This window comes from Narcine bancroftii, chromosome 8, assembly GCF_036971445.1.
Source record: "Narcine bancroftii isolate sNarBan1 chromosome 8, sNarBan1.hap1, whole genome shotgun sequence".
NCBI classification, from domain to species: Eukaryota; Metazoa; Chordata; class Chondrichthyes; order Torpediniformes; family Narcinidae; genus Narcine; species Narcine bancroftii.
The window spans coordinates 5,138,023-5,162,620 of record NC_091476.1 but is presented as its reverse complement, the minus strand read 5'-3'; the positions used below and the strand labels follow the sequence as shown (position 1 = coordinate 5,162,620).

At 40.9% G+C, this 24,598-nt stretch overlaps 2 protein-coding genes and 1 pseudogene across 13 annotated transcripts in view; 2 read left to right on the top strand and 1 right to left on the bottom strand.

Annotated features, from left to right (window-relative positions):
• Nucleotides 1–10,089, top strand: part of LOC138740289 (phosphatidylinositol 3,4,5-trisphosphate 5-phosphatase 2-like) — a 208,898-nt gene extending 198,809 nt beyond the window's left edge. For both annotated transcript variants that reach the window (XM_069892720.1, XM_069892719.1), the window contains exons 28-29: nucleotides 539–654; nucleotides 2,650–10,089. In XM_069892720.1, the coding sequence (XP_069748821.1) occupies nucleotides 539–654; nucleotides 2,650–2,743 (210 nt within the window). In that variant the 3' untranslated portion in view covers nucleotides 2,744–10,089. The remainder of the gene's footprint in view (nucleotides 1–538; nucleotides 655–2,649) is intronic.
• eda2r (ectodysplasin A2 receptor) overlaps nucleotides 1–24,598 on the bottom strand; it is a 678,182-nt gene that overhangs the window by 19,979 nt on the left and 633,605 nt on the right. The window lies entirely within an intron of this gene.
• LOC138741641 (KN motif and ankyrin repeat domain-containing protein 1 pseudogene) lies at nucleotides 19,124–20,223 on the top strand (annotated as a pseudogene).

Sequence of the window (24,598 nt, the reverse complement as noted above, 5' to 3'; positions counted from 1 at the left end):
GAGGCAGGCCTGCACTGTCAGCTTTTGCATGCCAATTTTGAGGTAAGGCATTAAACTGTGGTACCCTCTGACCTCGAGTTGGTGTAGAAAATCCTTTGACTTTATTTTGAAGAAAAAATAGAGACCTCTTGATATGCAACGCTGTTCCCTTCCCTTAACTAGCTTCATTAGATTATTTGGCCTTTCCTGCATTCCTGTTTGTCGGACCTTGCTCTGCAAAATCAAGCAATTGTGGTTTCTACACTCTAACAATGACCATTGTTCTTTTGGCTGTAAATTGCGGAGATGATCCTAGGTGGAAAAAGTCAGTATATGAATGCAAGTCCTTTCTCAATATACAACAGAAAGTATCTTCATCATTTAGTGACCAAGGTTATTTAAACATGTGGCATATGCATTAGAAAGCCTCAGCGTTACTATTCTTGCCATAAACCAAAAACAGTCACTGGCATTTGTAAGCAAAAAAGGTTATATTTAAGAAATGAATATCATTCTTCATCCAAAAAAAATGTTAACTGTGTTTTCCTGTCTCTTTTAGATGTCTGAGAACCGTACTAGTTCTAGTATCATCTCAGAGTTTCTGAAGCACTTGGGCATGGAGAAATATGAAAGTTGTCTGATTGAGAGTGGATGGGATAACTTGGAGTTCTGGAGGTAATTATCATGAAAACTTCATTCCCAGTGGTTTCTGCTTCCTATTTGCTTTTCATTGTTCACAAGTGCAGCACAGTTAAGCATTCGTTTTCAACCTTTTTCTTTCCACTCACATCCCACTTTAAGTAATCCCTAGGCCATGGGTGCTCTGTGATTGGTAAGGGATTGCTTAAGGTGGGATGTGAGTGGGAAGGGAAGGTTGAGAATCACTGCTCTAGACCCAATTGTTACTGAAATATTTTGCTTGAGAAAAGTTGTCATTGGTCCATTTCCTTTGGAGTTAGGAAACCATGCACATAACGAGTCAATGAGGTATGATAAAAACAGTGGTTTTCAGACTTTTTCTTTCCACTCATAAACCACTTTAAATAATCCTTTACTATTCACAGACCATCAATGGCATTAGGATTATTTAAGGTGGAATGTGAGTGGAAAGAAAAGGTTTGAAAACTACTGGTATTGAAGTTAGCACAACGTTGACAGTGCCTGTGTCCCAGCTTTGAATCCAGCACTGTCTGTAAGGAGTTTGCACACTCTCCCCATGTCTGTGTGGCTTTTCCCCAAGTGCTCTGGTTTCCTCCCACCCTTCAAAATGTATAGGGGTTGCAGATTGATTGGTGTATTTAGGCAGTATGGGCTTGTTAGCGTGCTGTATGTCTAATTTAATTTCAGAATCAGAATTTATTGTCATGAACATATCATAAAATTTGTTGTTTTGCGGCAGTGTCACAGTGTAAACATTTACATAAACCACCTTACAAAATCAATAAAAATAGTGCAAGAAATAGTCAAGGAAAGGCATTATTCTTCAGGAATCTGATAGTAGAGGGGAAGACACTGAATGCTCATCTTCAGGCTCCTGTCCTTATTTCCAAATGGTAGCAGAGTGAAGAGGGCATGGTCTTGATAGGGGGGGTCCTTGTGGATAGAGGCTGCTTTCTTAAGACACCCCCTCGTGTAGACATCCTGGATGGAGCAAAGATGTTGCCCAGATGTCGCAGGCTGAGGAATTTAAACTACTGCCTACTATATATTACACAGCTGCTACCACAAAGTTTGAACCTTACTGAGGGTATATCCCCCTGTCAAGATCCAGTCCCATGTAGAGACTGTCAATGCAGCATATATAGAGCGACTTTCCAGAAGAAATGGTTAGGAGGGTACAATTATGACATTTAAAAGAAATTTGAATTGTTATCTAAATAGGAAAAGGGTTGACAGGTATGAATCAAGCACAAACAAATGGGACAAGCTGAGATGGTCAACTTGGTTTTCTGCATGAGTTGAATTGAAGGGTCTGTTTATTTGCTGTAAATCTCCATCAGCAGAAATATGAGGCTTCTCGAGCTGCTTTATAAACTAGACTAGTTCACATCAATTCCATTTGGTGACTGCCCGTAACTGAGGATTAAGTGGTATTAGACCAACACATGGTCTCTTCAATCCTAGGACTAAACCCAAAAAATTTGGTTGAAGGGGTCTTCCAGCAGAGAAGATGTTTGTATTCAATCCCCAACCCCCAGCTTTATATAACTACAGCAATTTGTGTGTATTCATTGGCTGCTGTAGATATTCTTCCCAAAACTGAAAGAGCATTCTTTTCTTCTGCGCAGCAGTTTACATTCCCACAGAGAACCAACATGGAACCCATAATGGGCTCAAAGTGTGTGAAAGAATAATTGTGTTGTTAGCCCGCATTTTCAGATCAATAAAGGCCTGGGCTCCATCTCTCCCTCTCTTCTACTCCCCTGCTCCCGCCACACCAAGCAGCTGGGTCTTCTCCGAGCTCTTTAACCTATGGGAATGTTTTAATTTCCTCTCTGCCCTTGCAGGCATACCTTAATCAATCAGATAAATGATATTTACAAAGCCATGGAGTTTGCAAGGTTTGATCTTACAGTTGGTTGAGGATTATAATTGCAACAATGGCTTTAACTTTATGAAAAAAAGGTTTTCCATTGAAAGCCCAATAACTCTACTGTCTCTTCAATTCAGTGACATAACCGATGATGACTTACGAGAAGCTGGTGTCACTGATGCCACCCACAGGAAGACCCTTCTGGAATTCACATCCCATAATAAGCTTTGAAGGTACCTCAGTGTAACAGGAAGAGGACAACTGGTTTCTCTGTATGAACCTTATGATTATATTTTGTTTCAAAAGTAAGTCTTGTTTGAACAAGAAAACATTGGGTGAACTATTGAATCAGATCACACCGTGATGTTTCTTTAAGATACTTGGAAAGAATTGGATGCCTTAAGGTTCTGGTTGAATTCTGGCGGCAGAATTTCTGGCAAAATGGTAGTCTTTAGTCATGACTGGTCTGGAATTTAATGCTGATAGTCAGCAGAACCTCTGCTTGAATTTTCCAAGAAAATTGGTGGCTGGAGGATGGGACCAGAATTGGATTGCTTTAAATTGGAGCCTACTTCCAAGTGTTAGTGAGAGCTGGCACACCATATGGAGGAAGAAACAAGGACATTTGCAGTGCCCATGAGTACAGTATGAAATGGCCAGTACTCCTAAGGCTTTGTTTATAAATACAGTAAAACCCCCAGTATGGGGATTGGTGAATGCCAGATAATGTGTTTTGCCATTTGCTTGAATTCTGACTCACAGGGATTTTGCTATACCATGTTTCCAATCTTCACAGGCTGAACAGAAGGAGATTCAAACTTGTAAGTATGATGCCTGCCATATCGGGGGTCAGAAAACTTGCAGGCTGACAGAATCCTTGCAAATATTTAGGGACCAACATCAATTTGAAGCCCACTGTGCAAAACCGGAACTCTCGACTTAGCCTCAGAAATGACCACACCAAACTCCCACTAGAAATATCGACCAATTCCTCTAATTAAGTACATCTTTGGTCTTTCATGGCATATTTCTTGGCTGACATATTGGAGGCTCGTGTATCTGTTTAGATTCTGGAAAAAAAGTCAAGTTAGGAGAAGCAGGAGTGTGAATATTTATAGTCATTTACATGGCACTCAAGTTTCTTTGATCTTTTGAGCCAGTCACACAAACCTCCACCCACATCCCTATGCTGCTCGTTAATGTTGTAGACACCTTGTATAATTTACTGTATGTGAACTCCCTGTTTCTACCAGCTCCATGTGAGCTGGAAATATGTGCACAACAAGCTTCTTTGCTGGTGTTCGATGATGACTTTCATACATTTTCATCTTTGAGAACTGAATTGAATTTCCCTCATCAAAACATGGAAATTTCTGATTCCATCTTTTTAATCTCTGGGGTCTAATGAAATTAAATGGCCTTGAAGCAGCAAAGTTTAACCCCGCATTCGTAAATTTTAATGGCGTCAAGCATGCCTGCCTCATGACATCAGTTAGTGACTTTTTATTTCCATTCTTTATACCTTGTTTTTAATGTCCTGATCAACGTTAGTGTGATTTTAGGAAATTTTAGAGTTTGCTGATCAAAAGATTAGTGCAAACTTAGATGCAAAGTTCTATTCAGAATTCAATCCCTGCTCCCCCCATTTTTAAATTAGAAGTATTTTTTAGATTTCCCAGCATTTTTTCCACTGCAAGGGCAAACAAACAAAAGACCAAGGTCACTGCCAGAGCTTGCAGAGATGTCCAAGTATTTCCTGCCATCTTACATGCTGCTCTGTTGTCCTTGTGGGGATGCCTTTGGTCTGAGGGTGGCTCAAAACTGAAACAAAATTGATCTTTAATTCACTCACATCGCGGCCCTAATACAGGGGGCTGGATCCCACACCCTCTAGGGATTAACACCTGATCATCAGGCCAATTCTACAACAAACATGAGGATTCTGTCTCCCAAGGAGAGATGATGGACATTTTGTATTTGCAAAATTATATTCATCTCATAGGTCAGAAAGATGCACACAAAGAAGGAAATCTCAAAGATGTATAGAAAGAGATTGTACAATTTCTTTGAAGTAGAAATGGAAACACAGGATGTAGCCATGCTACATAGAATCACACTGAAACACAGGAACCTGAGCCATATTTTACCAAGTTCTTTGAGCAAGAAGGTTCAAGAAATTGCATTTTCTTTTGGAAGGTGTCTGGCTGCACCACATCAAGGCTTTGCACATGTGGCTCAATGCTGTCTTTCAGTGTGATTTTGTTCAACAGAGAAATGATCAAAGCCTGCTAGGCTTTCATTCTGAAGGTATAATCCCTTTAAAATGGAAAGCCATTGCCAAGAATTGTTGCATTTTGCATATATTTCAATATTTTACTTTTCCTTGAAATCATACTGGACAATTGTTATTAATTAAAGCATTGTTACATTTATTTTTTGGGGGGAGGTGAGTTTTATTTAAAAAAAACCAATTGCATTTCTGAAGAGCACACAAAAAAATAAAAAAGATTTTGATAACATTTTTTCTACCTTTCTGGGTTTCAATGTGCTGCAAAATTAAACCACAAAAGCAGATGGCCCTGGTTGACAATTTCTTCTGCAATGTGCTGAGATAGCTGGTTAAAGGGCACATTTAGAATGTGCCAGAATATACAGAGGCTGACATTAAATCACATTATCAGATTACTTTATGTGGAACCTTAATATGTGCAAATCGGTTCCTAGATCTCACTACATTAACTATGTGCAAAATGTTTTGACCATCAATAATAATAAAGGTTCTGTATGATCACTCAACGAACCAGCAGGCACAAAGCAAAACGATTCTTCGCATGTACGCTTCAGAACAAAATATTATGTGGGCGTACTTTTCAAGAGAAATTAAGGCAACAATGAATAAATATCTCGGAAGGACGGGAAAGTGAAGAGATGGGAAATAATCTTAGATGGCGCAAAAAGTTGAGATAATATAGGAGGTCTGAAAAGGAGGCGAAAAAGTCGGCATGTGCAAAATTACCATAGAGAATGCAGAAATCACAATTGCTTTGTATGCTAGTCCATGTCAAGTGATGTGTAATCAAACCATGAGCTGCAATGTGAAGCATGGTACATCCAATTGTTTCTGACAATCTACTTCAAAAAAAGATGTAGGGAGCAAATTATTTTAGACATACAGCATAGTAACAGGCCATTTTGACCCACGAGACCTTGACACCCAATTTACACCCATTAACCTACACCCCCGGTACATTTTTTGAATGGTGGAAGGAAACTGGAGCCCACAGAGACTTGGGGAGAACATACAAACTCCTTAATGACTTTACAGGTACCTGTACAGGATTTGAATCCCAGTCCGGTCCCAATCACTGACGCAGTAAAGGTGTTGTGCTAACCACTTCGCCAACCGGGCAAAATTATTAATGTAAGGCTTTTTTTCTTTTTGTTGATTTAATTTGGGACATTACAATAAATTACCTGAAATAATTTGTAACATTTTACCCTTCCTTAAAATATTTCATCTCAGAAGCGAAATGTGTTCCTCAATTAACTAAACTGTGACATTATGAAATAAATCTGGATTGTTTTTGGGACTGCATTATCTTTGATCTGATCACTGTCAAGCACACATCAGATAATGAAAATGTAATCGTTCTTGTCTATATTCTTGCTTATTATCTTCCAAAATAACATGAGAATTTAGGACATCTTTTGGACGCTACTTTCACCAACTTGGTGAAATTAAACTCCAAAAGAAGTTCTAATCTCTCAGCTGATTTTGGAAAATGATAAGAACACCAGGAACAGGAGCAGAGGATCTCATTCGGCCCATCATTTCTGCTCCGTATTTAATAAGGTCATGGCTGATCAGGCAATATACTCAGCTCCACCTATGTGCCTTTTCCCCCTCAACCCTTAATTCTCCTACTTTTCAAAAACCCCCCCATCTGTTCCTTCAAAGTGTATGTGGGATATGTTAATTGAGTGTAATTGGGCCTGTGGCCAGAAGGGCCTGTTACTGCACTCTATGTCTAAATTTTAAGTTAAAATAAATGGTAATTCTGCCTGGCCCACAGAAAAAAAATCTCAGAGTTGTAGGTAAGGTCTGACAATAAATTGAAACAGAACATATGTTGGTCAGGGCCACATCCCCACTTGGTACATGAAGTCTAGCATGGGGAAATGTTTCTGTCTATAACTGAACCTGAAATGTGTCCTGATATTTAAAATTTGCCAAATATTCATCCCAGGTTAAGTATTTCAAATCAATAAAACTACAACAAAATCTGCAGAAGAATGTGTGGTACCCAGCATCTCAAGCAACAGTAGAAGTAGGTAGTCATGGTACTCAACTCAAAACGTGAACTGATATTTTTCGGTAATGTTTCATCCAGGAAAGAGTAGTTTTGGGCCACAAGAGGGCACCATGGTGCTAAATAGAATCTGGGACCAGTGAGAGTTTCTGCCAATCTCCCAGAGGAATTGGATAAGGGCAAAAGGTTTATTAAATTCAACCAGACATCATGCTGAAAATTCTCAATTCCATTACTTGGCTGTGAATGTAGTATAATTGGAAAACCTTTACTTGAAATGCACAATCTCGGTTAAACCCACCAGAGTTTCAGAATTAACTATTGTGCTCATGCCCTGTTCTTCCAGGGCCAGAAGCCTTTCAACTTCCTTGGATGATCCCTACCTACAGGTGGAATAATATGAATTACCTAGCAAAGAAGGAAGCTCCGAATTAATCTCAGGGTAAAAAAAAACTATGATCAGAGAGCAGGTCCCATAGTGCGTCCATAGAAGCCCTGAGCCCTTCGTCAACCAGGCCCAAACTGTTGGTTCCATATCTTTCTGGATGCTGTAGGACCTGTTGAGGTTCTTCAGCACTTTTGTGTTTTTACTACAATCATAGCATCTGCAGACAAACTTGTTTCAGATTGAAAAGCAGGAGAATGCCATCCAACTCCTTGGCTTCCTCAGCCGTCTTTGAGATGGTTATTACAGATTTAGTATGCCAAATACCCTGTTTCTATGCTTTGAATATATAGGTCTCCTACAGCAACACTTTCCCATCCCTTAACTCCTGTAATTTCTCAAAAGATTTGTTGTTCTTCTCTTGAAATACATCACAAATAAGCATTGATCTGGAAAATCTCAAATTTCATAATATTCTTCATGAAATATATCATTGTCTCATTTCCAGATCCCCAATTCTTCATCCTGAAAATATCATCAGATTCTTCAGCCAGCAGAAATTGACATGAGAGCAGAAGATAATAGAAGTAGGCCACTCGGCCCTTCAAGCCTGCCTTTCCACTTATAATAATCATAGTTTATCAACTTCAGGCCCAACTTCTTCCCCAGGCCAGAGCATTCTCTCAGCACCTACTCTTCCAAGCCCACTGAAGATGTTCCATGTTTGAACACGGTGAACTTGCTTAGTTTTAAGCTTCAGTGAATGTGGGTGCATTTTTTTTTAACTGTGTTTTAGACTGATCAGGAACAGAAGGAGGGGCTGGTGTACATTTCCAAATTCGGCAACCTATCTTAATGGGAATTAAAATTCTTAAGTTGAACACAGTGCAGAAATAATGCACACCAAAACTGCATGAAGAGACTTATTAAATCTAAGACGAGACATCCTTACTGCGCTGAACTCTCTTCATCACTTTGCCACTGGATCTTCAATTTCATTATCAGCAGGACTCTGTACAGATCAGCAACATCACACCCTCAACACTAGCCATCAGGTCAGGGCCACCTCAAGGCTGCAAGCTTCGGCTCCAGGTCTATCCCCTCCACATTCACAATTCCATTGACAAGTTTGGCTCCAGCACAATCCACAAATATACTGATAACATTGTGGTTGGCTGAATAACAGGAAATGATGAGTTGGAATACAGGATGGAGTTGAGAATCTGGTTGAGCCAGAACAACAATTTTGCTCTGGACGTCACCAAAACTCATGAGTTAATTGTGATCTTTAGGAAGGGAAGGACAAGGGAATCACACACCTTATTGACATGACAGATGCAGCTCTTGGGAGCCATCAAAGCAGTTGTGATGAAGGCACAGCAACACTTCTACTTTCTAAGACGTCTGAGGAGATTTGGCCTTTCATTAATACTCCATCAAACCTCTATAGATGTACTATGCAGAAGACCACAGAAATTGGCAAAGCTTAGCTGTCATCATAGACACTGACCTCCCATCCATTGAAGACATCTACATGAGACACTGCCTCAAGAAGGCAAAAAACATCACCCTGGTTACCACCTCTTCTCAGCATACAGAAACATGAAGTCCAGCCCCCTCAAGATTAAACAGTTTTTATCCACAGCTCTCAAGGCCTTAAACCACCCCTCACAATATTATCTTGTCTATCCCTAACCATAAGTTAGTCTAGGACCACCAAAATATCTGAAACATCACTTTTTTTCCTTTGCACTAACTACATTAATTCTTTTTTTTTCTGTCTAGGCCTGTGGTGGTAATTTAATTTCTACTACTGTAGTTACCCTATCTTAGGTTCCTGTTTGCCTGCAGCAAGTAAGAATTTTGGTGCAACTGCACATTTCTGTACTTATGATAAACTCTAATTTCATCTCATTTTGTCGAATTCAATGAAACCAATCTTAGTGTATGATTCTGTGTGCAGAATGGGTAATTTTACCTTGAGCATTAATCTGTCAAAATCTTTCTGGCAATTAGCACAAGACAAGAAGATGAAACCCTATTTCTATATATTATTTCTTTCTTATAATATTTAGTTTGTAAATATTGGATTAATTAAAATTTAGGCTGTATGAAAGGTTCCATAGAATTATAGAGAGATAAGGCATGGAAACCATTTATTTTGCCCATTCATCAACTGTCCATACATGCTAATAGGATATTATCTTTTTTAAATTTATTTTTAATTTAGACTTACAGCATTGAAACAGGCCATTTTAGCCCACAAGTCCATGCTGCCCACATTGTTGACCCTACATTCTCTTCAACCCTACTCGCACAGATTCCACCACTCATCTACATCCCAAGCACAATTGCAGTAACAAATTGACTCCCAACCCATATGTCCTTGGAATATGGGAATAAATCTCATCCCATCTTTATGGTGGAGAACGTTACATTCTCCTGCACTCACTTTCTTGTGAGCTCTCAGCTGCACTGAGTTAATGAGAGGTCTATGGGTGGGTAAAGGACAACCAATCCCAATACACTAAAATCCATGTTATCAAGCAACCAGCAAAAAAAATTGAGGAGAATAAATTTTAAAATTTTAAAGTAAATCAGAATAAAATAATAGGTTAAAAATAAGATTAAAAAGTAAATGTTCTCTGAAGTAACACATGAACCTTTGGTGAAGATGGAAGCAAATATTCAGCGAGCGGAGGAAGGGCCTTGGTCAAGCTTTGCTCATCGCACCCGTTTGAATAAAGTTGTGTGAAACAGTAATGGTGTCACCCAGCATGAAGAGCTGGTTGATGCCACTTTACTGTTGGGGGGACTCTCTTAAAGGGCTTCCTTATCCCTGCTTAGTAAGAGTTGCCCCGGTCAGGGGCTTTATCTTTAAACTTGGGGGGGGGGGGGGGGTTAATTATCTATAATGTTATTGTTTGTTTTTTGGGCAGCTCTGTGGAGAGGGGGACCTGCAGATGCAGATCAAATGTTTTCAAAGATTGTGACAAAAAATAAAGTAAATTTAAAGTTTACATATTCATGCTTGTTCATTGTAAGAACAGTACAGAACATTGCAGTACAGTACACACCCTTCAGCCCTCAATGTGGTGCCAATCTATATATTCCTATCAAAACAAACCTAAATATTTCCTACCCCATAACCCTCTATTTTTCTTTCATCCATGTGCCTGTAGATGAGTCTCTTAAATGCCCCAAAATGTTTGAGCTTCCACCATCATCCTTCAAGGCATTCCAGGCCCCTACAACTCTGTGTAAAAAAAAATGTACACCTGATGTCTCCCCTAAATTTCCTTCCTTCATTTTGTAGAGATGTCCCCTGGTGTTTATTATTCCTGTCCTAGGAAATAGGTGCTAGCTCTCTAACCTATCTATGCCTCTCAGAATCTTGTAGACCTCAATTAAATCACCTCTTATCCTTCTTCGCTCTGCTAACCTTTCTTCATAAGACTTATTTTCCAATCCAGGCAACACCCTGGTAAATCACCTCTGCACCCTCTCTGTTGGTTCCACATCCTTCCTATAATGAGGTGACCAGAACTGAACACAATACTTTGCATGGTCTTACCAGAGGTTTACAGATTTGTTACATGACCTCTCTACTCCTGAACTCAACCCCCCCATTAATGAAGCCCAGCATCCCATAGACCTTCTTAACTATCCTAGTAACCTGTCTGGCAACCTTGAGAAAACACAAAGATCCCTCTGTTCCTCCAAACTGTTAAGTATCCGGCCATTAACCCTGTACTCGGCCTTCTGGTTTGGCATTCCAAAATGCATCACCTCACACTTAACTGGACTGAAATCCATCTACCACTTTTCTACCCAACTCTGAATACTGTTTATATACTTCAGAAACCTATGACAACTTTCAGCTCCATCCACAACTCCTCCAGCCTTTGTAACATCTGCAAACTTACTGATCCATCCTTCTTCCTCTTCATCTAGGTTATTTATAAAAATCACAAAGTGTAGAGGTCCCAGAACAGATCCCTGCCAAACTCCACTAGTCACTAACCTCCAGGCAGATACTATCCGTGTACCACTACTACTCTCTGCTTTCTACATGCAGGCCAATTTTTAATCTGAACAACTAAGTTTCCATGGATCCCATGTTTCATGACTTTCTGAATGAGTCTCTCATGGGGGACCTTGTCAAATGTCTTACTAAAACCCAGATGAACCACATCTAATCCTCTACCCTCATCAATTTCTTTTGGTGCCTCCTCAAAAAACTCAATTAAGCTAGTGAGGCACAGCCTTTCCTTCACAAGGCTAGGCTGACTATCTTTAAGTAGACTGGACTTCTCCAAATGCTCATAAATCCTATCCTTCAGTATCATATTTTTGTCTTTTAAGCTGTTTATTCTTAATGCAGGTGTATTAGATAGGCATTGTAAGTATCAGTTTCAAGCAACTGGAAAACACACTTATCTCTCATCTACCGATCCCATAGGTGCCGATATGCAGAGAAAACTGGTTATCACTCAAAGGAATTATTGTATCTTCTCATACATCTTTCTGGTGTGTCTGCAGAGAATAAATTAGTCCTGGAGATTCATTATCTCAACTACTGCTAGCTAATGTAAACCTCTCTGTCTTATATTACGATTCATAATAGATTAATGTCTCTCATCATTTCCTTAATAAATACAGTTATAAATAATGTCATATCCATCAGTTAATTAATTAACTGCAGGCAAATTAACATGTTAAAATATTATTCTCATGTGGTTTACAGTAATAATGACATTTTAATGAAAATGAATATTAAAAAAAAGAATATGAACATCATTTGGATAAATATAAAAGTTTAGTGACAATCATACCTTCATTATTCTAAGCCAATAAACTGGCAACATCAGTTTACTATCAGTTCCTGGAGAGAAAAACAACCTGAATAAATTTAGGAAATTAAAAGCAAGAAACTGAGTTTTATTGAATGAGATAAAGTGTGAAGAGGCAGAGTAGAGGATGGAGAAGAGCACTGGGATTGATCATGAAGATCGCACTAGGATTATTCCGATTGTGGATGAGAGAACTGGCCATTGGTTCAATGGGCAGTGGGAACTCAGGGTGGAACGATGTGTTGCAGATGGAGGCAATGGATTTAACTCCTCGGGGTTCACCTGCATTTGAAGATGCCATTTAAGACTAGAATTTGTAGCATTCAGTGAAGTCAAAATCCTCACATTTTTTCCTCTAGATCTCCATTACCAGAAAATTTATTGCAAAATGTTGTTTGCTTACGTTGCATAGATCAAACATTAAAATTATTTTATAGAATTTTACAAAACCTTGGAAGACATTCATCAACAAGCAAATTATTCATCTTAATTTAATATTCTGAAACTAAATTGAATAAGTGTCCAACCAGATGACATCAATATTGACTTCGCCATTTTCTGTTCATCTCCTTCTGTCTTACTCTTTCCCCACCCTCCCACCTCCCTTCCTCCAACTCCCCAGCCTCTTCCCTTCTTTCTCCCATCATAGAGCCATCCTTCTAAGCCCTCTGCCCTCTCCCGCTATCACTTCTCAGCTTCTTTCTTTTCCGCCCTCCCACCTGTATCCATGGATTACCTCTTATCTGTTAGTCTGTGCTCCTTCCCCTTCACCTTACTCCCACTCCCCAGATTTTTATTCACGCTTCTACCTAACTTTCGATATTGCAGATAAAGGGCTCAGGCCTGAAACATTGACTGCCTTTACTTCCTATGGATGCTGAGTTTCTCCAACACTTTTGTGCACTGCCTCTTCATTATCCTTCATGCTCAGAAGTTATAAAAGGCAAGACTGTCCATTGCGACAGCTGTAGCGCACTTACTGCAGAGATCAGAATATTCAGCATCGGCACAGACCACATCCACATTTGGGCACTTACTTTATCCAAATGGTTCAATGAGACTCTCTAGAATTCTGGTCGAGCCACAAGAGACACCAACAAACTTTTGATCACAGACATTCCTTGGGCATTCTGCCAGGCTTGAGACTTAGAACACTCACTTTTTTAGACTTCCACCTTTCAACAATGATCATGCCAAAACAGACTGCATGCCTGCCATCCTTGCTCTGATCTTAGTTCCTGAAAATAGCTATGCATCTCTGCTGCTCTTGAGAGCACATTTCCTAAAAAAAAATCACCTGAAAATGGGAAAACATGTCAAAATGTGATGGGAGGCATCTCGTTTATTGAACCTGACCCACTCACAAAATCAATCTTCCACGTTATTTCACCAAAGAACCATAAAACACTACAACACAGAAAGAGGCCATTCAGCCCTTCTAGTATGTTTCAAACTAAAAAGAGGCTGAGATTTGTCTCCCTTGAGCATAGAAGGCTGAAATGAAAATTTATAGAGGTTTAAAAAATCATGAGTGACATTGATGGATCAATAGAATCATAGAACAGTACAGCACAGAAACAGGCACTTTAATCCTTCGAGTCTGTGCCAGAATATTTTTCTGCCTGATCCAACTGATCTACATCGAACCATATCCTTCCATCCCCCTTCCATCCATGCACTTGTCCATACTTCTCTTAAATGTCAAAATTGAGCCTGAATTCTAATTCACCATTTCGGCTAGTAGCTCATTCCACATTTCCACCACTCTCTGCATGAAGAACTTTACCCTGAACCCATGCCCTCCAGTTTTTATCTAATCTCACCTCAGTGGAAAAGCCTGCTTGTACTTATTTGATCTGGATACGTGCAGTCTTGAACATTAAAGATCTTGAATTTTCTGCCATGCCTGCTGCACCTGCTGCTCATATCTAGCTACAATTTAAATAGAGCGCTTTTCATCTTGATGTAATTCTTCCCACGCTGCTCCATCACCTAGAACAGACATCCTTAGCCACTTCCTGCCAAGGTGTTCTCATGGTAACCCTTTTTGGTCTCATACCCTCTCCAATGCACAATATTTATACATCAGGACTTCTAGGCCTCATTGCTTAAATCTGGGAGTTCCCCATCTCTCCTTTGCCATTTCTCTCTCTTCAGTAGCACTCACCTTCATGTATTGGTCGTCTAGCTCTGGAGGAGAGCATGTCTTCAACTCCTCACAGCTTTCTCTGATTGGTGCAAGGTTTCAGTGGTTGTGTGAATTATTATGTACAGCATATGGAAACCATTCAGGGTGGAAAGTGTCTAATGGTGCACCAAGCACCTTTTGGACCAATTGCACAATCTTTCAAAGTAACCCAATTTGGCACCAGCACTCAACACAGTGATTTTATGGCAGAACAAAACTCAGTAAAATCCAATTTCTGGATAAAAACTGCAGCAGTAAAGACTCTCTGCAACACTAATACCGCAAAATAGCAGGCAAAGATTGTTTTACCCTCACGATGAACAGAAAATAAAACAGAAAGCTGTTTCCTTCCAGGATTCAGACACAAGATCTGAGTAACATATCCTACTAAAACATACATAAGCCTAAGGAAAATCAATAGCTTGGAAGTATTTGATATATGTGAGACCAACTAAAATGATTCAATATAAATATACCCTTAGAAACAGGCATTTACTTAACACGGGAGATTTTTAAAGCCTAATTAAATTCAGGAAATTGCAGGTTATTGGAGAGATAGCAGAAGATCGGAGACTGTCAAAATTCAATGCTCAAGTTCAAAAATTCACCAATAAATTTCAGTAACAGGCTCATTATTCTTCAACCTTTGCACGCATTGCAGAAAATTAATTTGCAAAACAATAAGTTGATGAATGACTGGCAGTATGGTTCAAAAGAGAAAGGCTTGACCTAACCACTTTTTACATCTTATTTCAGGGACGAACAATCTAATTGGACCTTGCAAAATTTTTGATAAAGTATATCCTAGCATTCAAAATGAAGTTAATTCCTGCCCATATGAAAAGCATTGAGCTATACCAAAACTGCAGAGATCCAGGGAAAATATACTGGGAACAGATGAGGGAATGATATTAGATCACAAATTGAATGTCTAAAACCTTGGTTTCTACTTCAGAGAATTTAGTGGGCGGTATTTTTTCTGGCTCCCAACTGGCTGAGATGTTAAACTCAGAAAATGGTGAGAAAACAACAGGAGGCAACACTCAACTCTGAAAGGTTCTCGTAAAATACCTGAAGTTAACCTAAAACTGAGCAATGCCTGCTCAATGGATGATATTGAAATAAATAAAGAAAGAACCTTGAAAAGTTATGCTGGACATGTTCAGTTTAGGTTATGTAGGAATCAATGAAGGGAACGAAAGGTTGAATGCTCTCTGCAGGCTGAGAGCAAAAGATGGCAGAGTGGAGAACTGTTACTTGTGTAAGGATGCCAAACAGCTTAATTGGCCAGCTCAAGTGTTATTAAATGATTTCTCATCAACTCGTAATCCCTTTTCCAAACAACCTTCTTGCTTCTTGAATGCTAAATCCCACGCCTGCAAGGCACAAATTCAAATGATAATTTACATCTAAAGCTGTTCTGGTTTTGAAACCTTAAAGAAAATTCACATACAGTTCAACTCCAATTATACAAAATCGGGTTCTCCAAAATCTTCAGTTACCCAAAATTTTTTTAAAAATTTCAGATAAATGAGGACATCCAAAACAAATCAGAAATCCTCATTTATCCAATTTTTTTTCGGAGCCGAAATGACCAGGGACATCGGGCTCCCGAGAAGGGACAGGACCCTCAGGCTCCCAGCTCGAGCTGGGCCTCGGTGGGGAAGTGTCGGTGAATGGCGATGCCAGGATCTTTTGGGGGGGTGAGAATTAAACATTATTTTAATGCTTAAAAAGCCTTACTTTGTTTGTTGTATTTTAAACACTGATACAAGTGATTTGCTGTTGCTACTGGGCTGTTTTTAAAAAATGACCAGTTCTCCAGAAAAAAAAAGTTTATCCGAAATAGGCCTGGTCTTGACCCTTTCGGATAGATGGAGTTGGACTGTAATAAATCTTTGGGCTGACTTTTAATAGTCTCCTCAATTTGAGAGACTATAGGGATGGACAATAAATGTCAGCCTCTCCAGTAATGTCCATAAACCTATGAATAAATAAATATAAGATCATCACTAGTTTCACGGTCTACCTGCTATTCACTAACACACATATGATACAATACCATACTGTTCCAATCTATAAGAAACTCTCATGTATAAGAATATAGGAGCAATAGAAGACCATCATGAGAAGAATAGACCAGCTGAATGCACAGAGCCATTTTCTTGGTGTAGAGGAACCAATAACCAGAGGACATAGATTTAAGTTGAGGGGAGAGAGGTTTAACAGGAACCTGAATGGTAACTTTTTTATAAAGAGGGTGGTGGGTGTACAGAATAGGGTACTGGAGGAGGTGGCTGAGGCAAATATTATTGCAAAGTTTAAGAAAAAATTGGATGGATACATGGATAGGATGGGTTTAGATTAGTGTTTTTTTTCTACCTGCCCCCCTAAACTCACATTCCATCTTAAGTATTCTGTAAGCCATAAGTGATCAGTGATTAGTAAGGGATTGCTTAAGGTGGTATGTGAATGGGAAGAAAAAGGTTTGAAAACCACTGTTTTAATCCTACCTAATTGACTCGTTACGTGCACGGTTTCATAACTCCAAAGGAAATGGGCCAATGGCAATTTCTCTCAAGCAAAATATTTCATTAACAATTGGGTCTAGACCAGTGGTTCTCAACCTTCCCTTCCCACTCACATCCCACCTTTAGTAATCCCTTACTAATCACAGAACACCAATGGCATAGGGATTACTTAAGGTGGAATGTGAGTCTAGGGGGCAGTTTGAAAATTAGTGGTTTAAAAGGATTTGGGCCAAAAACTGGCAGATGGGACTGGTATGGGAGGGACAGATTGGTCGACAGGGAAAGTTGTGCTGAAGGGCCTGTTTGTATGCTGTATGACTCTATATGACCTTCCTGGCCCATCTGCCTGCTCTGCCATTCAGTAAGGTGATGGACACTTCCACCTACCAGCCTTTTCCCCATAACCCTTAATTAGCCTACAATGCAAAAATCTATCCAACTCTGATAAACATACTTAAATGAGGCAGCCTCTACTTTTTTCTTATGTAGAGAATTCCACAGATTCATTATTCTTTCAGATGAAGGGAATATCTCCAATATGTTGAGACCAGGGTTGGTGTGGGGATAAACTATAGATGGAACCATCTCATTGATAGGCTAATGAGGGTTGAGAGAGAGAGAGAAAGAGAGAGGTTAATATAAATGTTATGACATGAGGACAGTTTGATTGATCGAACATAAACAAAAGAACATAATAGCTGCAAAATGCAGACTTTTCAAAATATGCATTCAGTCAAGTAGTGCTGAGGGAGAAAGGGAAAAATGATGCCAGTGTTATAAATGATTATAAATAGCAGAGGTAGGCAGTTCCGATTCAAATGAAGGGATGTATTTGATAGCAGAATCTGGTGATGTAGCTAATAGGAGAATAGATAGTAGAGGCGGATACAGTGTTATTATGTGTGTAAATAAGAACTACACTTCCCAGCATGCAATGCATGGGGGTTAAGTGGAAACTGGAACTGACATACGACGAGGGTTGTCAGTTGGAAGTTGGTTGAAGCAGCTCAAGGAAAATAAAGACGTCTCAGTGTTAAACCCACATAAAATCGTTCTACTTGAAAGAACAAGCATAACATGCCATCAGAAGTATCTAGATGAGTAAGAGAAGACAATAGTTCATAAGCATGGATAAGTTAAGTCCTCCCACACTGATGCAGTTTACCAGCGATCTAGCCAATAATTGGAAACGTTTCAAACAGCAATTTATTTAGAAGCTGGTGGAATGGGAGAGACCGATAGAAAATAGAAAGCGTCTATGTTTTTGCATGTAATTGGTGACGAGGCCTTGACATCTATAACGGTTTTCAAATTCATGAGACAGCGTTCATGCTGGACACTCTCTAATGACAAAATTTGACTATTTTGTTCCAAGTAAAAATATCACATTTGAGAGATTCAAGTTTTTTTCCTGTGACCAGAAACAAGGTAGGAGCTTTGACCAATAGTTAGCCGAGTTTCACATACTGAGTAAGTCCTGTGAATTTGGAGATTTGTAAAATTCACTCATTAAAAACAGAAACCCAGATAATGGGCTTCGAGAAAGGCTGTGTGTAAAAAAGATTTGCCTCTGGAAAAGGCTGTAAATATGTGTAGAGCAGCAGAGACCGCATGAGCGCAAGCTAAGAAGATGCACAAGATAGACCCAACAGTTAAGGAGCTTCACAGGATAGACCCAACAGATAAGTAGAGCACCAAGAGTTTCCCAAAGCAACAACAAAGCAAAGTTGTAAGCTTAGACACCAAATGCAGCAGATGAGGAGGTAGACATATTCCAAAGTACATCCTGCCTATGAAACGCCATGCCATAAATGTGGGAAGAAGAATCATTTTGGAAAAAGCTGCCAAGCAGGGGATACCAAGAGAAATGTATCCACAGTGGATGAAGAAATGAAGGAATTCTTTGAGGATTCACTACAGACGGCTGCTGGTAAAACGGAATGGATCGTTCCAGTGACTGTGAATGAGACAGTAATTCCATTTAAGCTCAACACTCGAGCCTAGGCGGATCTGTTATCTATGTTCCTTACTGTAAAGATCAAGCTTTGTCCTGTGAAATTAAGAGTGACAGGTTGCACTGGAGAGAACATTCCAGCAAAAGGAGGCTGTATGGTGACCTTCAAACACAAAGGGCGGCATCTAAAGTCACAGCTACTGATTGTAGAAAGGAGAGTACAGCCAGTGGTAGGTCTGAGTGCAATGTGAAGAGCTCGACCTGGTGAAAAGAGTTTTCATAGTGGCTTCACTGACTGAAGATGAGCACATAACATTCATGGAAGAAAGGACAACTATATTGGAGAAGCAATACCTTAATATACAGTGAGAATCAACCTCATTACATGACATGAATGACAAACTAGGAAATGAGTTGGCAAATAAGGATGCCTTCTTACACCAGATGGAAGACAAATTTAGACAGTTACAGGAATGTTTGGAACTTGCTGAACAGAAATTTCAGCAAACAATGACGCGAGCAGAAACTTTAACAGAAGTAGATGCTGAAATAGCAAAGCGAATTGTAGCTCTGACAAAGGCTAAAGATTGGGCATGGACGTTTAGAGACTCATCTTGAAGGAAAGAATCAGGAACTGAAAGTTGGCCCCAGAAAGCATGAAGCAAATGGTATGAAGAAAAATCTTCAGTTTGTGGGTGTCATATGAAATTCCAGTACAGATGAAAGCTCATCTTCTGAATCAGAGGAGGAGTTTGAAGATCAAGAGAATTCTAAAGACGAAGTCATGGTTAATTGTGATGTGTGGCCAGATGGATCTAGTCAAATCAAGAGGTTGCCAAGCTGGAGAGAGTACAAAAGAAATGAAAGGTGTTATCAGCTTGCAAAGTACTGAAAAACTAGCTAAATGATCCAAAGGCAATGGCCAGCAAAGAAGTGAGACTCTGCCTAAACATCATTCAGCGTGAATGGTTCCGTGCATCCAGTCAGAAAAAGTTGCTCCCATCATGGTGGAGGATTACCTGACTGAATTCAGAGAGATTTCACCAGAAGTCCTGGAACATGTGGTCAACATGGCTGATGGAAATGGTAATACTGCCCTTCACTCCAGTTTGTCTCACTCAAATTTTGAAATTGTGAAGCTGTTGCTTGATGCAAATGTTTGCAATGTTAATCAGTAGAACCAAGCTGGCTGCACGCCCACCAAGCTGGCTGCTCTTGCTGTAGTGGAAATGAGAAAGACATGAAAATTGTGGATGAACTATGTCATCAAGGAGATGTGAATGCCAAAGCCAGTCAGGCTGGGCAGACAGCACAGATGCTTGCAGTGGGCCATGGTTGGATGGAAATGGTGAACATCCTTCTTCTCTGCACTGTTGATGTCAATATCCAGGACGATGAGGTGAATAAGCTTCATTACTCAACAGGGAGAATCAGAGATACAAAATGCAAGCGTCAGATTTTTCACATCAGAATAGTGGGGTTTTGATGGAACTAGAAGATGAGCAAGGAAATTATATTTTACGTGAAGATGAAGTTAGTTCTGCTGACATAAGCAGTTCATCTGGTGACCTATCGTAATGTTGAGGAACTGCACCAGGAAAATCAACAGCTATTGGTGACTGTGAACTTGCTGAAAAACAGGAACCTCTTCGCGGATTTCCGAACTTCAGCTGAATCCTGCGGATGCCAGAAGTCATCAGATGCAAGTGGTGGAAAGAGACTGGCCACGGAATGTCTTGTCCAAGTTGAGACTCAGATTATTTCTCGCACCATATCGTGAGATTTTCCACCTCTTCTCTATAGTGTACTTCAGCATTGTTCATCATAATTCTTATCAGAATATGCTGTCCAGAAGGAAGTTCATTCTTATATAGTCCCTTGGAATCAAGGAAGACTAATCTCCACAGAAGTACTAGGACTTATTGAAGTAGTGATTAAGGACAGCCCATAGACTCTGCCACAGATGAAGTAGATGTTTGAAAGGGTGAAAGTAGAAGGCGGGATTCTGCAGGAGTAATAGTCCTTCTTTTGACATTAAGACAAGGCTTCTGAGAGCTTCTGACAAGGGGACTCAATGCCAGCACAGAATGTTTTCCATTTTGAGCTCACAAATGGTGGAGACAAATGTGAAGCGCAAAAGTCTGCAGACGCTGTAAAATCACTGAAGGAACTCAGCAGGTCGTGCAATGTCCATAAAAGGTAAAGATATACTATATAACCAAAATTTTGGGCCTGAACCTTTCTTCAAAGTCCCTGCAAAAAAAGGTTGGGGTAGGAGGGAAGAAAGGGCAGGCGGAGGAGCCCAGGCCAACAGGCAAAAGGCCACAATTGGACATGAATGGGAAGACAGGAGAGGGAAGGTGAGAATTGATCAGAGGAGGAGTGTGGCTCTGAGAATGCAGAGCTGGAGAAAAAAGAAAGAGTTGGAAAGGGAAAGAGAGATAGACAGACAGACAGAAAGAAGAGGGAGGAAACAAGACATAGGGTGAGGGGAAGGGGAGAAGGGAAGCCAGAGAAGTCGATGTTAATGCCACCTGGTTGAAAGGTGCCCAGCCCGAATATGAGATGTTGCTCCTCCGATTTTCTGGTGATCTAAGTCTGGCAATGCATGGGACCATGGACAGAGATGTTGGCATGGGAATGGGGCAGAGAACAAAAATGGATTGCCATTGAGAGACTCCATTATTTCAGTTGCTATTGCTCAAGACATGACACTTTTCAAGGAAGCTTTGAGAACATGGTTTCATTTTTCATGCGACCTCTGAGAGAGTATCTGCTTCAGAGTTCTGGAATCAGGCAAGCGAAAAATAATATTGTCAACCAATTGGTCTTGGTTGAGTGCAACTATTATCCTAATCCTGGCATGTTGACGTGTTTAGAGGATAATATTTGTGCCATTGGAATCTCTTGGCAGTGGCATTTCCTTTGGTGGATTTTGTTTGAAAAAAGTTTCACTGCAATTTGTTTGAAAGATTTAACCTATCCTCACTGGTGACACTGTCCCAGCAGTTGCATTCACAAAGAATGAATCATTTGAATTGAACATTAATCTGCAATCTTTCAAATCATCTGCTAATCTAAATGAATGCCAGATATTGTTCAGACAATTAAATAGAGTCCACAAGTGTCACTTAGAGGGCTGCCCATTGACTTTGTAAAACTTTACAGATTTGAGACATAGATGTTATAATTAAGGCAAATTAAATAAATATCTGGTGTGGCCTGCAGGTTCACATTATTCAGGGAGAACATGCTAATTGGATTATTCCTGTCTGCCCTACAGAAGTGATGGTTCACCTTTTGTGCTGTAAACAGCAAATGTTTGATTAGGCTGCAACATTAATGTACTGTATAACTAATATGATTCATTTATCACTGTGTTTTATACATCTGATTTCAATACACCAGAGCCCTTTATTATTTTGAAATGTTCTTGTGATTTAAAAGTCACGCTTGTCTCAGTGCACTTACCAATCTCATTTCCCCAATGATTTTCCCTAGAGCCTATTCTCCCCACATTCCCATAAACTCCTCAGGTTCTACAACTGCATAACTGCTGATTGCATTATCTACCACCCTGTACATCTTTGAGTTGCACAAGGAAGCCGGATGAGCAAGGAGAGTCAGTCGCAGGAGGTCACACAACCACAAATTAAGTAAGTTTGCAGATGACATAACAACAGTTGGCCACATCGGCCACAACAATGATCTACAGAGAAAAGCTCCAAAATCTCTTGTGGACTTCAGAAGGACCAGAAACAACCACCCTCCACTACGCCTCAACTACTCTGTAGTGGAGAGAGTGGAGAGTGTCAAGTTCCTTGGGAGTCCATTTAACTAGTGGCCTATCATGGACACACAATTTTTCACTTGTCAGGAAGATGCAACACACTGCATTTCCTGAGAAGACAAGTGGCCAAGGATAACAACCGCCATCATGTCAATCTTCTACACGAGTTCTATCGAGAGCATCCTGGCCGGCTGCATAACAGTGGGGTATGGTTGCTTCATGGAAATGAAACAGAGGTCAATTCACAGGACCATAAGAGAGGCAGAGAGGATCACTGGAGTATCACTCCCCCTAGTAATGTGATCTACCAGGATTGTTGTCTGAAGATGGCATGCAAAATCATTGAGGATCCCTTCCACCCCATACGCAGCATCTTTCATCTACTCCCGTTGGGAGTATCAGAGCCAGACCCACCAAACTGAGAAACAGCTTCTTCCCAAGGGCAGTGAGACAGCTGAATGGCCAAATAAACTCCCCACACTATCCATCTGAGACTGTCATATTCATGAAACAATAGTTATTTATTTATTTATATATGAATACTTGCCCTGCATATGTATTGCTCTTTGTATATATGCCATGTCTGGTTGTCTGTCTGCATGTTTTGCACCAAGGGCCAGAGAACACTGTTTTGTTGGGTTGTACTTATACAATCAGACAATAATAAACTTGACATAACATTGATGCTAAAAGTCAATCAGCAGCTATACCAGCTGCACCATTGCTCCACTCTGCTTAACGCTCGGCCTTCTCCTCGACCCGAGACTCACTCTGCTCAACGCTCGGCCTTCTCCTCGACCCGAGACTCACTCTGCTCAACGCTCGGCCTTCTCGTCGACCCGAGACTCACTCTGCTCAACGCTCGGCCTTCTCCTCGACCCGAGACTCACTCTGCTCAACGCTCGGCCTTCTCGTCGACCCAAGACACACTCTGCTTAATGCTCGGCCTTCTCCTCGACCCGAGACTCACTCTGCTCAACGCTCGGCCTTCTCCTCGACCCGAGACTCACTCTGCTCAACGCTCGGCCTTCTCGTCGACCCGAGACTCACTCTGCTCAACGCTCGGCCTTCTCCTCGACCCGAGACTCACTCTGCTCAACGCTCGGCCTTCTCGTCGACCCAAGACACACTCTGCTTAACGCTCGGCCTTCTCCTCGACCCGAGACTCACTCTGCTCAACGCTCGGCCTTCTCGTTGACCCGAGACTCTCTCTACTCAACGCTCAGCCTTCTCGTCGACCCAAGACACACTCTGCTTAACGCTCGGCCTTCTCCTCGACCCGAGACTCACTCTGCTCAACGCTCGGCCTTCTCGTTGACCCGAGACTCTCTCTACTCAACGCTCAGCCTTCTCGTCGACCCAAGACACACTCTGCTTAACGCTCGGCCTTCTCCTCGACCCGAGACTCACTCTGCTCAACGCTCGGCCTTCTCGTCGACCCGAGACTCACTCTGCTTAACGCTCGGCCTTCTCCTCGACCCGAGACTCACTCTGCTCAACGCTCGGCCTTCTCGTTGACCCGAGACTCTCTCTACTCAACGCTCAGCCTTCTCGTCGACCCGAGACACACTCTGCTTAACGCTCGGCCTTCTCCTCGACCCGAGACTCACTCTGCTCAACGCTCAGCCTTCTCGTCGACCCTAGACACACTCTGCTTAACGCTCGGCCTTCTCCTCGACCCGAGACTCACTCTGCTCAACGCTCAGCCTTCTCGTCGACCCGAGACTCACTCTGCTTAACGCTCGGCCTTCTCCTCGACCCGAGACTCACTCTGCTCAACGCTCGGCCTTCTCGTTGACCCGAGACTCTCTCTACTCAACGCTCAGCCTTCTCGTCGACCCGAGACTCACAGTGCCACACTTGCTCCCTTTGAATGTTCCCACATCAACCTCCTGTTCCTACTTGGAAGTCAATGAGCAGCCAAAGGGCTTTCATTAATCCTGAGCAAACAGCTCCTTGTGACTCTATTGTACCTGTTCCTGGTGAGACATGCATTGACCATGCTATGAGAGAATTGCTTAAAATTTTGAATTTTTCAGCTTTGTGGAATCATGCAGACTGAAGAATTGCCCGGT